General features: G+C 36.5%; 1 protein-coding gene across 4 annotated transcripts in view; it reads left to right on the top strand.

Annotated features, from left to right (window-relative positions):
- Positions 1-13488, top strand: part of PTEN (phosphatase and tensin homolog) — a 108555-nt gene that overhangs the window by 65695 nt on the left and 29372 nt on the right. For all 4 annotated transcript variants that reach the window (XR_004278723.1, XM_032313430.1, XM_032313428.1 and 1 more), the window contains one exon: positions 9965-10106. Coding sequence is in view for 3 of the 4 variants with exons in the window: in XM_032313430.1 (XP_032169321.1) it covers positions 9965-10106 (142 nt within the window). In the remaining variant the exon portion in view is untranslated. The remainder of the gene's footprint in view (positions 1-9964; positions 10107-13488) is intronic.

Here is a 13488-nt window from a genome sequence, read left to right as displayed (position 1 = left end):
AGTGTTAGAAAGTTAGATTAAATAGATAAAGATTATGGGCATAAGATTATGAGCCTTTTTTGGCAGGAATTTTTCTTACTTGAAAAATGATAAAACGGAGGCCCAGAAAGGTGAAGTGCTTTGATTAAGATGATTCGAACAGTTAATGATAGCATTTAGAGTAAAATCTGAGTACCCTGAACGTTGTTGAATCCTGGAACTGCAAAAGAATTTTGCGGCTGTTCAGAATTAATCTCTATGGGGACAAGCTGTCCCCAAATGGGCCTATTTTGACAAGGCTCCTCAGTTTATACCCTTTTTTACTGATGCCTAGGAATTTGGTGGCCCCTGACCTAAGTACAGATAAAGGCAGCTTGAAGTTGTTAGTCTTATAAATATAATGCTGAAGGTTTCCTTTAAATCTTTGAAATTTAATTGTCTAACAATTTTCAGACATATCAGACGTTTACCTAATGATTCGGGTGCTAGTGAAACAATCTGTTTTTAGCCTTTAATAAGTATAGTTTCATCATGAGAAATGAGCTAAGCTGAACATGGTAAAGCTGTTGTCATTCAACTGTGGAATTCTTCCAGGGAAGTAAGTATCTTATAGTAAATATAATTGATTATCCAGAGTAGTTTTATTCTTGAAACACCTGCTAAAAATTTATCTTCTTGCCAGTATTTCCTTTTAGGTTGAATGTATAGATTCGTATTTTTGTAACTGTGAACCATTATTACAGGAGATACATATATTTTGTCAGTTTTTCAGCTTATATAGCATTAATTTTACTAAAACTGTCTTTAATGTGACTTTGCCTGTATCCTTAATTTCAGTTGTAGGGAAACATTAAGAAGGAAGTTGTGTTCTGGTGACATTTATATGGGAGGATATGGTTTCTTCTCTTCCCTCCTTCCTCCCCCCTCCCCCTTTTCTCCTTCTCCCCCCCCCACCCCTCTTTGTTATGGAGAAAGAAGACCCAGTTGGCATGTTTTAGTGAAGAATTTGTGGACTTGGCAGGGACTCTCCTCAAACTAATCTGGTGCAGCGTTGTCATTCCCTCAGCTTCCCTCAGTGGACTTGGTGCAAATTAAATGGCAAAGCGGTGGGTGCCTGCTGACCCTACAGTGTGCCGTTGTGTTAGTGATGCCCAAATGGTGCTTGAGGCTTTGAGTGTTGCTGAGAATTCAAAGTACAACTGATACCTCCTCTAAAGAAACGTATTTCCCAGAGCAGGATAACTGCTTGATGGAAAGAAGAGTCCTTCTTTTATTCAATAATTGAGAAGAAACCTGTGTCACACTTCCCTAAGAGTAGTAATTCCTTTGCAGATTTGGTCCTTTTTCTTCATGAGTGAAACAGGCTCTCAGCAGCTCCCTGTCCTGCCCCCCCCAGGAGAGCCTGGTGCAGGTTAAATCCCAGGGCAAGTGCCTGTCTAGTCCTGTGCTTCACACTGTCTGCACTTAACACTTAATGTATCGGAATGAGAATAAACTCACAGCATTGACTGTAAGCTATGAATAAGTGTTAAAGCATCCTACTAATACTGGTAAGTATGTATTTTGGAAAGAGTCCCCAAATTTCTGAATTCAGAAGCAAACTTTAGTTACATGACACACCCATCCAGAATTTCTGCTACTCCTCTCTCTTTCTGTTGCTTTCCCCCTTCTAGAATGGTGGCAGGCAAAGTACACATTAATCTTTATTTTCTTTGATTAATCTTTTAGGAAAAAATATTTGAGCTTTTGATTTCTTTTTTTGTTTTGTTTTCAAAGCAATTATTAGAGACAAAATTCCTATATATTATGATCTCTGTACATGAGTTCATTAGCTTATCTGTAATGAAGACTTAAACTTTCTAGAAATAATAAGTATTAACTTTATTCTGAGTGATCCCATGAAGAGGAAATTTTCTGGTTTCTCTGAGGAGTGAATTTTTATGTCCTGATTGTATAGTCAGCTTACTTTTTTCTAGCTACTAAATTTCTCCATATGATAACATAAAAAAATTTTCTAGTTTTCCCCTTCACTTAAACTCTAATTGTTCTCATTTTCAGTAAAAACAAAACAAAAAGAACTCCTAATACAATATTCTTATTTTTTTTAACATATTAATTCTTTTGGGCTAAACTGTGTTCCTCTAATACATGGTATTTAAGCCTGTCATACAATCTATACATTCATAAAATTAGAAGGTTTTTATACCTTGAAGGATTTTAGCAATGATTTAGTTAAGGCCTGTTCTAATATAAATGATCAAATAAATCTGTAAAGATCAGTCTCTCCCAGGTCATTTCATCTGTCTGTGTAATGTTATTCAAAACTGTCTCCTAACCTCAAATCTAGTATTCTTTCTACAGTACTGTGTTCTTCTGTCCAAATTATACTTCTGCATTATTTTGATCCCCAAAGTGGAAATAGAAACTTAAAAAAGAAAAAAAGAAGTAGCTATATTATAACATATTAGAATTCTCTCAATATCTACTCACAGAAGCCCAACTCAAAGAGTGTAAACCCAAGGAGACCTTTATATTGACTTATATAACCTTAAAAGCTCTGGCCTGGACTTAGATGCTTAATAGGTGTTGGTAATCTTTCTCTCAGCTCTCTCCTTTGCTCTGTATGTGCTTTCTTTTCAGGCATTCTCCTTGCAAATAATAGCAAGGTATGACTCCTGGCGACTCTGGTGTTACATCCTGGCTACCTTAGCAACTACAGGAGGAAGAGAGCTACAGTTTGAGTGAATATTCCTAGATTAGGTTCTGATTTACCTGGATTAGGGCATGTACCCATCCCTGAACTGAACATTCTGGCGAGAGGCTTGGGACATGTATCTGATGCTGAAGAATAGATCCCATCCCATCTCCATCGGACTGCAGGGGGAGTGATAGCTTTCCCAAAGGGGAAGGGGTGCTGTGCAGAGAGACCTGTGCCCCTTGTCTGCTTCATACTATTCGCAGAGATCTGTGATTCGTGCAGCACTGTTGTTGATAGGTTACTCAAAAGTAGTTCCAAGGAGCTGGAGCTCTGTGATACTCTAAACTTTGTGGAGGCTCTTCATAGTTGGGAAAAATAGTGCTCAAACAGGTCACGACTTCTTTGTGTGCTCTTAGTAAAACCCAGGACATCGGAAGATGAAGTTCTAGGCTCAGAGTCACATTTAGGTTCAGGTCCAAGTTTCTTGAACAGGATAATCATGTGCCCCAGGACTGTTTTCTCACCCTTGAAATAGAGGTGACAGTGTTTGTCTTACAAAGTGTGGTGGTATTAGGGTCATATGTACAATGCCCAGCACTTAGCTTCATAACAAAACTCCTGCCACATGGCGTCATCACAATAGTAACCATTCCTAAAGAGCTATATTCCTTCCTTTGTTGAGTTACTTTCCTGTGACAACCTTGTGAGCATTCTGAAACATACTTTTTCAAGCTTCCAGAAAACACTGTTATTTTAAAACACGACATTATTTCTGAGTTTAAAAGTTCCAGTGAAAAGTTTACTGAAGTAGAAAATTACTTTTTTGACTGAGGAATCTAGATTGTGACTTCATCTTAGAGAAGATGATCTGAAGGTACTGATGCACAGAATATGAGCAAAACATTACGTAGCTTGTGTTGTGGTATCCAGGTGGAATTCTGGCCTGGAAGTACCATGATAATATCCTAGGTTTGAAAGATGTGTTTAATCTCTACTTCTAAGTTTCTGTTCTTTAAGAGATTAATTATATACAAGAGACTTAGTAAAACAGCTCAGGTTAGAAAAATAAGCGGTTCATTAAAGATACATCAGGCAAATGTAAATTTCAAGAGCAGATGACAGGATATCATTATCAGAGTGCATTTACAACAGAATGTGTAAAACTAGATCAGGAATGTCATTTTATATTAACACAGGGTGCACTCCACAATGAAGAGTTAGCAGGTATGAACTCTTACATGCTAAACATAACATCAAATACAGTAAGAAAAGCAGAAAGAAATGAAGAAAAAACTGATGGCAAAACAACAATAATAGGAATCTTTAATATACTTGAAGATCAAGAAAGTACAAGATAAGAAGATGTGTAGATGGATTGAATAGTATAATAAAAAATGGCCCATAAGATCTGTCTTTTTTCTTTTTTTGTCATCCACATAATAGTTAACCAAGATTGATAATTCATTAGGCCAACTACAAAGAAAATCTCATCTCCAGGTAGAAATATATAAACCCCATTCCTTGATTATTATTCAGTACAGTGAGAGATTTTCTTAAATGTATAATTTTGATTTTTTTCCCTGTTTTTAAAGATTTTATTTATTTGTGTGTGAGAGAGAGAGTGTGCAAGAGGGGGAGGAACAGAAGGAATCTCAAGCAGACTCTGCACTGAGCCTGGAGCCCCACGCAGGGCTCGATCTCATGACCGTGAGATATGACCTGAGTCAAAACCCAGAGTTGGGTGCTTTAACTGACTGACTGAGCCACATAGGCACCTCCAGCTAGAGATTTTTTTAAAACATTTAATCAAGTAAAATCAACTATTTGGAAATTTAAAACTAGTTACTTAAATAATTTGGGGTCAATTATATTTGGGAAATACAAATATATTTTAGAGATTACTAAGATAATAACTAATAGAGAGGAATTAATAAAGATGAAAATATAAGTTGTGAATTAGCAAACAGTAAACCTTTTGAACTAATCATTTCAAACATTGTATGAAATTGCCAATAAAAGCAATACATCTCTTTTAAAGTTCTTTTTGAGGAAAAAGAAAGGGGAAACACAAATTATACGTTAAGTTTGAGAAAGGTGAAGAACTACACTGTGGAGGTAACTAAGAATTATTTAGGTCCCCGCTAATGAATTTGACTATTTCAATGGGAAATAAGCAATTTTCAGTGAACATCATTGCTTCAAGGTGAAATCCAAAATTTGAACAGACCATCCCAAAATGAAAATGTGTAGAAGCCCTCAACATGTACCTAATCTGAATTCTGTTTCAGGTGGTGCTATCAAACTGGAAATACTGACTAATTCTGTTACTTGAGTTGGTCTAGGTGTAAGAAGATAGGTAAAACTTCCCAGATGACTGCTTGCAGATCAATGTCCTTAATCTGGTAAAGATAGCATACTTTAAAAAGCAGCAAGTATAGCATGGGAGAAATTAAGTACTTTTGGTTTGACCAAAAATAAAAGCACATTCAGGGGAGTTGTGTGAGGTAAGAGCGGAAAAGAGGTTGGGCTGTATTTTTATGTTGTTAATGGATTTATATAATCTGTGATAAGTTTTCTTATTTGGATAGTCACTGGGAAACCATTTAGCATTTTAAATTGTTAGTGTGATTCATCTGACACTTTCATAAAGTTAAAGAGTAGGTGTAAAAATAGAAGAATAGATCAATCAGAGGCTGGTATTCATTTGACTATTACAGAATTGCAGGAGGTGATTGAACTAGAATGGCCACAGAAAGCTAGAACTGGTATTTTGAGAGGTATGTCACAAAGTCTGGATTTTGACTCTGAATAGATGTGTAGAAGTCTACTAAGAGTATCCTAAAGGAACTGAACCACTGGTGTGCTTTCCGTGTTGTGTGGACAGTATGTGTGTGTGTGTGTGTGTGTCTGTCTGTCTGTCTGTGTCTCTCTGTGTGTATGTACTGTGTGTAGATGCTGGGTAGTTGGCCTGGGCTTTTGCTACAGTTCTGGGATTTCCTTACTCCTCTTTTATAGCCCTGTGTAGATCACTACTCCCTCTCAGATTGTTTCCTTGACTCTAGCAGGAAGAAGATGGCAGCATCAGCAATTGACTGTAAACTCTGGAGCTGGAGTACTAGGGTGAAACTTAGTTCCATTACTTACAAGAGTTGGGACCTTACCTCGTCTATAAAATGGTGTTACTGATAATATCCACTTCATGAGTACTAAATTATACTTAATGAAAGTACTTAGAACAATACAAAGAACATTGTAACAGTTCAATAAATAGTAGCAGTGGTGGTATTAGAAGAGGTTTTGAGCTTTGAGCACTGGGGAAAATAGTAAATATCATTAATAAAAATAACAGAGGTTGGTCCTGCAAAAATAGGAAATAGGAAATAGGAAAGCTTCAGTTTTTGGATATGTTGTGTTTAAAGTGCTTCTGAAATTTCCAGGTAGAAATGCCCAGCTAAGTATTAGAAGTTCTGGACTGGGAGTTGGGAATCAGGTATGGAGAGACACAGGTTTTGGAGTTAATGTTAATTGAACTACTAAGACAGAGAGGATTGACAAAGAGGGGCTCGCTCAGATCCGATTTTCAAGGTAGGCTTACTCTTAGGGAAAGAGGTTAGGTAGTTTTCTCTTACCCAGTAAGGTTAGGAGAAAACTTTCAAGAGTGTGTTCTAGGATAGAGGCAGAGAATTTTCAAAATGGCAATGAAAAATGATATAGGATGGGACTGAGAAAATAGTAGGAAATGACTGTTAGTGACACTTAAGAACTACTGACCATTAAGAAATCAGCCTTATGAAAACAGTTTCCTATGGGGTAAGGGGCAGAGGCTTACCTTTGAGAGTTTATGTAGAGAAGAAGGGTGACAATTTGAGAAAGATAAAAGATTTGGGGAGAGTGTGCATTTTTAGCCCATGAATGGCTTTGGATAAAAGGACAAGGGTTACCCGAGCTGTTTATTAGGAGGAGACAGGTGAAACAAAGACAAATGCCAGAGAGGGAATAATTAATAGAGCACTTACCAAAATGGAACCTAGGTAAACATGCAGTCAGTTTTATAAAATATCAGAGAATATGAGAAAATTTTAAGATGGGACAAGGGAATTCTGAGAGTGCCACACTGGGTGACCCCAAGGTTCCCAGTAGAGTAGGAGCTACATTCATTGAGGATGATGTCTAGGACAGGATAGAAAGGTGGGTTGAACAGAGTGCTGAAATCATCACTCAGTTTAATAAGTGTGTTTCAGAAGAATGACGTATGGAATGATAGAGATTCAGAGTCATAGGTGAGACTGAGTAAAGGCAGTAGACCTTGGGAGGAACACGACACATCTTTGCAGGCACTCCTCTAGGTCTGTGAACATCAGGGAATCGAAGAAGCAATGGTGGTCTTTTGCGATGATGGCCAGGAATGTGTTGTAAAGGCAACCCTGAAGAATGCCAAGTTTAGCTGAGATTAGAATGTTTAAAAGTTACCTTTGGGAAAAAAAGGTCAAGAATACAAGTAATTTTCTTCACATTTAGAGTAGAAAAGAAGAATCGTTGGTGGTAGAGGGCGGATACTTTGGGGATATAGTTACAAACCAGTTAACTTAAATGTTCTTGGTTAATTTAAATGAAAATGGAAATATTAAAAACACATAGTTATTTTTTAATCTCTAAGAGCTTCGAAGTTCAGCCCTCTTTTCATATATGTAAAATAAATTTTTGAAGATCTTTAAAATGTTCATTTCTTAGATTTTAAAAGAATCTAAGAGATTTGTCTTTATAGTTAAAATGCTATAGGTAAAAGAGATTTGTCTTTATAGTCAAAATGCTCTAGGTAAAACATGCACGTAAACCATTGTTTTCAGCATATGCATTCAGGAAATAATATATTTGAGGTGTTATAAATTGCATTGTCAATTTACTATGGACGTTGTATTCATTTTATTTCAAAATCTACATTACAATATGGTTCATTGTACCATTAATTAAATTTGAGTAAGTGTGTATTGTGGCCATGAGAGATGTGACTAGATAGAAGGATACACTAATGCCCATGGTTGGTACATATTTGAGCCTTACAACTCCATTATTTCTGCTAATCTGACTGCATTGAATTTGAGCATGCTGCTAGGTAGGAATTGCAAAGTTAAGCTACAGAAGCTGAATTATGCATAATTTGATAGTAAAAGAATTAATTAAGTTAAATTGTGCCTTTCAGTGTTTTTCTTTGAATTGTGTCAGTAATTTTGTTTAGCTCATATTTAACACACAAATTATTCGTCCATGTTTGACATCTAGTAGATTCATATGTTCTTCCTCTATCCTTTTGCCTTGCCCTTTGGTAAGAGTTATTAACTCACTATATAAAAAGCTGCATTATACATGTGCTGCTAATCACTTGCTACTTGAAAAAAATTAAATCTTTGAAAACATTTTAATTATTCATACAAACTTATACCAAGAAGCTAAAGAGGAAGAAATCATCTATCATTGCATTGAATCCAACAAATAAATTGACAGCTTGGTCTTCTTCTTCACTCCCATTGATTTGATTTTTTGAATTTAATTTTATTTAGTTTTTAGACTAAATCATAAATTCACATGGTTCAAAAAAGCTTCCTTCCTACCCAGCCATCGTCCATCTGCTATATTCCCCCCACCTTGCTTTGCAATTCTGTGTCTTATCTTGATAAATATGAGTAAGTTGTTTACTGAAGTAACATTTAAGTAATGTAATACAATAAACCATTGTAAGTTTAAACACTTTTTATTAATAATGATTTTTAACATCAGTTTTTTATAGGAGCTTTTCACAGTAATAGTATTTTACTACTGTTTCTTTAATACAGAAAACCAAAATTCTAGTTCTTCCAAAATTATACTTCAAATGTAGATAGGATTTCTAAAACTGCTAATTAGGATTTGTGTAACATTTGTAGGTTTAGCATGCTTTTGTGTAACTACACTTAGTATTTACTCCTCATGAGAATCCCGTGAAGACAGGGTAGGTATTAATTGTCTTCATTTTCCTGAAGAAACCAATCAGAGTTGATATTTTGACCATTAGCTTTTAAATTCTAGTCTTTGCACTGCAGCCAGAATCTTAAGTCATTTGTCCTTCTTTGAAATGGCTTTTATCCATTTTTTTGACATTCTATATATTTTTTAATTGTAATGAAATCATGCTAATTTTTTGAAACAAACCTGAGAATACTAGAGTGAATACCTGTTTACCTGCCATTCTGTGTATCTGTCTTTAAATTCATATGAACGTACTTTATACTTTATTTAGAGGGAAGAAAAGCATTTATGTCCCGAGTGTTTAACAAATGGGGAGATTCAGATGCCAGTAATAACCTGAAAATATTACAAATTCTTTCTTCTTTTGAATATACTTCTAAGTTTTCTGCAAGTCACTTGTAACTGTCAGACGTCTTCCTGTTACTATTTGCCTTCTGTTTCTAAGTTAAATGCCTGAATCTTCCTGAAGTTATATACATCCTAGGAAAGGAGACCTCAGCCCTCATTTATTCAGCAGCAATAATGAATTGCACGGCTGTACACACTAGATTTTTTTCTTTAGATAACTTTTTAAAAAATTAGAACATGAATTATATATATTTAGCATTTGTAATACTTAAATTTTCTCAAACATTATGTATATCTATGGTTTCTTCTACAGAGAGATGCATGTGGCTCGAGGACATTTCCTAAGTCCCTCTGTTAGAGAATTCCTGCATACATTTATCCCAGCCACATATTCCTGTTCTTATTGGGGGTCTCAGGGCATCATTTTTTTCTGCTGCTATTTCTGTCTCTTAAAGGCACTATGCCTTTATGTGTTCTGCTGATTCTGATATGTTTTTGCCTAAAAAATAAGTAACCAAGCTTTTGAGGAGTTGTGTGTTCAATAAAAGTCCATAAATTTCCTACGTCTCGGGAGCACAGCTGTAGTGCAGGTGCCTTTGACACGTATTTTGGAACTGCTGAGGCCTTATCTTATTGCGTTCATGGGTTGGAGCATTGTGGTGACCATTGAATAAATGAGGGGATTATGATAATTTTAAGGGAAAAGGTTATTCTGATATTTCCTTTGTACTGATGTTGCTCTGATTTACTCTTGTTGAACTAGATTTAAATATTAATCATTTAAGGTCAAATATCTAATGTATATATGGTCTTCAGTGGATACAACCCAGTTACAACCCAGTTATCATAACAATTTAGTAAAATAACTGTAATGGAATTTTTCTTTTGAATTTGGCTTTTCTTTCTCTTTTCTTTTTTTTTTTTTCTCTCCACCAGGGAGTAACTATTCCCAGTCAGAGGCGCTATGTGTATTATTATAGCTACCTGTTAAAGAATCATCTGGATTATAGACCAGTGGCACTGTTGTTTCACAAGATGATGTTTGAAACTATTCCAATGTTCAGTGGCGGAACTTGCAGTAAGTGCTCTAAATTCTCATCCCTCCATGTACTGGAACATTTTTCTGGACATATCTAGACGTTTACATAGAAATTTAGAAAGAAATTTACCACACTTAAAATGTACGTAGGGGTATATATTTCTGAAGTATCCAAACTAAGTAGCTCCGTTGTTCAGCTTATTGGGCTAAGGAGGCCAGCAGCCATGGGTTTTAATGTCTTAGAAGCCCAATTGTATTTATGAAAGAAACATTCTTTGCTGCATCTACCAAATGCAGCTTAAACTGTGACCAGATGACTAAAAAACCTATCCCAGTAGAGATCCAGCATCCGAGTAGCAGTGGGATTCATTAGTTCCCTGTGTGGGGGCAGGGACCAGTTCCTTCCTATCTTAGGAAGATTAGATATTGGTAGTAATGGTGACAGGGACAATAGAAAGGAAAGGAAAAAATTATAAGATGTGGCAACCTGCTGAAATATGTTGAGTGAATAGGGTTGAGTCCGAGTGTGTGGAGCATTAGAGACAACCTGGGATTAAATCCAAGATCCAGTGACAGTTTTGTTAGCTCTCTCATTGCTAGATTGTATAACCTCAGGCACACTCTACCTGTCTTTATGTTTGCTTGTCAATAAAATGAAGACATTTCGAAATCTGAAAATTTCTAAGTATGTACTAAACAGAGTTCATGTCGGTGATGTCTGCCTCCCATTGATTTCTCTTACCCTAGCCTCTGTGAGCCTCCCTCAGTGATCCTGATCCTGGTCTGCTTCTCTGCTAGTCTTGGCTGGAGTTCTTAGACTGAAAGGAGCCTTAATACTGAATACCCAGACCCAAACAGTTAGTCAAGAGAGAATGCGTGGGTGGAAGTATTATCCAGCCCAGTAAAAGATCAGACTGTTGCTGCTTTTTTTCTGTAACTGCCTTGGCAGTGATCAGTCATGTTTTCATGTTTAAGAAATATGTTTCATTTATTTAGAGAGCAGTTCTGTAGTTTGTAGATAAGCAACTACTACAGTATTCCTTTGAATACCTCTAATAATATTTCAGTGAGGTTTTGTAGTTTGTTAGTGGTTTTAGTTTTTAGTTTTAAGTTTTGCTTCTTGAAAATATTTATGTAGTTAAAAAATTTCTATCTCTAAATTAACCTGTACTGAGGAAATTAATTTCTTGATAGTGTTTGTCTTTCTCAGGTATTACCACCTTCATATCTTTCCTGTGTTCTTAGAGCTGGACACCTTTATCATAGGCCACAGATTTATTAATAGAGTGTGATATAGGCTCACTGATTTGATTGCCTTAGCAAAGCACAATGGGAGCCCTAACTGATGGCTGTCGTCATCTCTGTACAGCAAAGGCCAAGCACCACAGCAGTGCTCCGTGGAGACAGGCGGTGGCTCCGCTGGTGGGGAGCGCAGCATGGTGTGTAAACCTGTGGAATCTCTGTGTTGTACACCTGAAACTAATGGCACATTGAGTGTCAACTCTGCGTCAACACAAGTAATAGAGTCTGTGATAAAAAAGTTCTAAATGCAAGGCATTAGACTGTCAGAGGTGACTGACACAGGAACTTAACACATTCATAGAGGAGAAGGAAAAAGGAAGAAAACATTCTTGCTCTTCCTGTAGGATAAATATCAGGTGTAAGGGCCAAAAGGAGGGTTTAATTTTAGGGAGAGAATGAGAAAGAGAACATTCAGTTCAATAATCCACCTATCTAGTGTAATTTTTTTCATTGGCTTCTCTAGCAAAAACCTGACAGTTCTGCTCTGCCTGCAACGTTCTGATGGATTTTTGTTTTGTTCTTGTCTTTTTCCACTATTACATTTAAACTTTCAAATTACTGACTGCTGAAAACTTTTCATCTTTACTAATTTTCTCCATTTATGCCCTGTGGTTTCATACTATGTAATAAAGCTGTATTAAAAGTAAACATAATTGAATGGGAGGTTATATGTATAAATTATAAATGGTGTATTCAGAAGAATAAAAGTTTTAGGGGTTGTCATATGGTTTCACAGAGGAAGTCCAGCTCTTCCTTGAATGGTAGAGAAAGTGTACCTTTTATATTGGCATTAAAACTGAAGGAAGTACAATAGCAGGACATGAGCTGGACCCAGAGGCATGGAGGGTGGCATGTGTGGCCCGCTGTCAGAGGAGCCTAAATGGGGATGTTAGACTGTATTTGATAGGTGCTGTTGCATCAGTGACAGGTCAAGAGGCTTAGGCTCTGTTTTAAGTCTGGCTGGGTAGGAAGTGGTGATTGCACGATGGGGAGCCAGTGGTGGAAAGGAATCCAGTTACGGGACTTGTTGTGAGCCAGATGTGCTTTGCTAAGGCAGTCAAATCTCCTTTCCCTTTTATATTTAAACATTTTGTCAGTTTTGATTCTGGCCATATGAATAATTCCCAAAAGAGGGGAGAAGGGAAAACGAATCTCACTGAGACTTGGGAGACATGAATGTTTTTTGTTTTTAAACATGTTTTGGTCAGGTTAAGGTGAGCTGTTTATATGAAGATCCTCAGTGGGTTCTTGAAAGTGAGTTTGAATCTTAGGTGAGAGCTAGATCTGGTATTTTGGGAGCATCAGGCAGCAGGCATAGTAATTAATTAGCCTTCTGTGTAAATATGGTATTGGGCTAGAGGTTGGGAAGGCTTAGGGAAACAGAGTGGGAGGAGTGTGAGACCTGGTGAGTTGGGAGTTTGGGTTCAGGGGAAAGGTTGGGACCCTTGAGGAAAACGAAGTAGTTTCTGCAAAGTTGTCAGGGGTCAGCAGCTGTTTTCTTACTGAATTATTGTCCTAATATTCCTAAATAAAGGAAAAGTTACTATACTCTTCACATCTGAAAGGGTTAAAACATCAGTAAAAGATGATCAGTGTGATTTTCTGTCAGTAGGCATATGTCAAAACAGTTTAATCCTGATTTTTGTTGACCAGGTATTGACTTGTCATTTCTTTAGAACACAGTCAGTTGTATCAAAGAGAAAATACTTGACTTGTGTCTTAGAAGTCAGCAGAACTGCACTGATGTTGGACTTCTGATAAGTTAGCTCTTGAAGATCTAAGATGGGGAATTCGTATTGTAAATGAACTGATTTTCTGTAGTGATTTAAGGAAAACTTTTAAACTTAGGTTTTGGGGTAGATTCTAAGTGACGCTGATTTGTAATTAGTTTATGAATGGATTACACAGTTTTAGAATTCCTGAAGATGCACATTTTAGATGTAGTTTAATTGAAATCTGGCTTCTACTGTTAATACACTTTTTAAAGTCCTAAAAAGAGGATTATCACATTCTGAACTAGTGGAGTCTTAATAAGATTACACGGCATTTCATCCTGGCTGATTTTTATCATAGCTTTGGAATCATACCTTTTTGTTTGCTTTTTCAAGCTAGAGTTTCT

Source organism: Mustela erminea, chromosome 14, assembly GCF_009829155.1.
Source record: "Mustela erminea isolate mMusErm1 chromosome 14, mMusErm1.Pri, whole genome shotgun sequence".
NCBI classification, from domain to species: domain Eukaryota; kingdom Metazoa; phylum Chordata; class Mammalia; order Carnivora; family Mustelidae; genus Mustela; species Mustela erminea.
The sequence above is the reverse complement of the archived record's forward strand: the minus strand, read 5'-3'. Positions and strand labels throughout refer to the sequence as shown.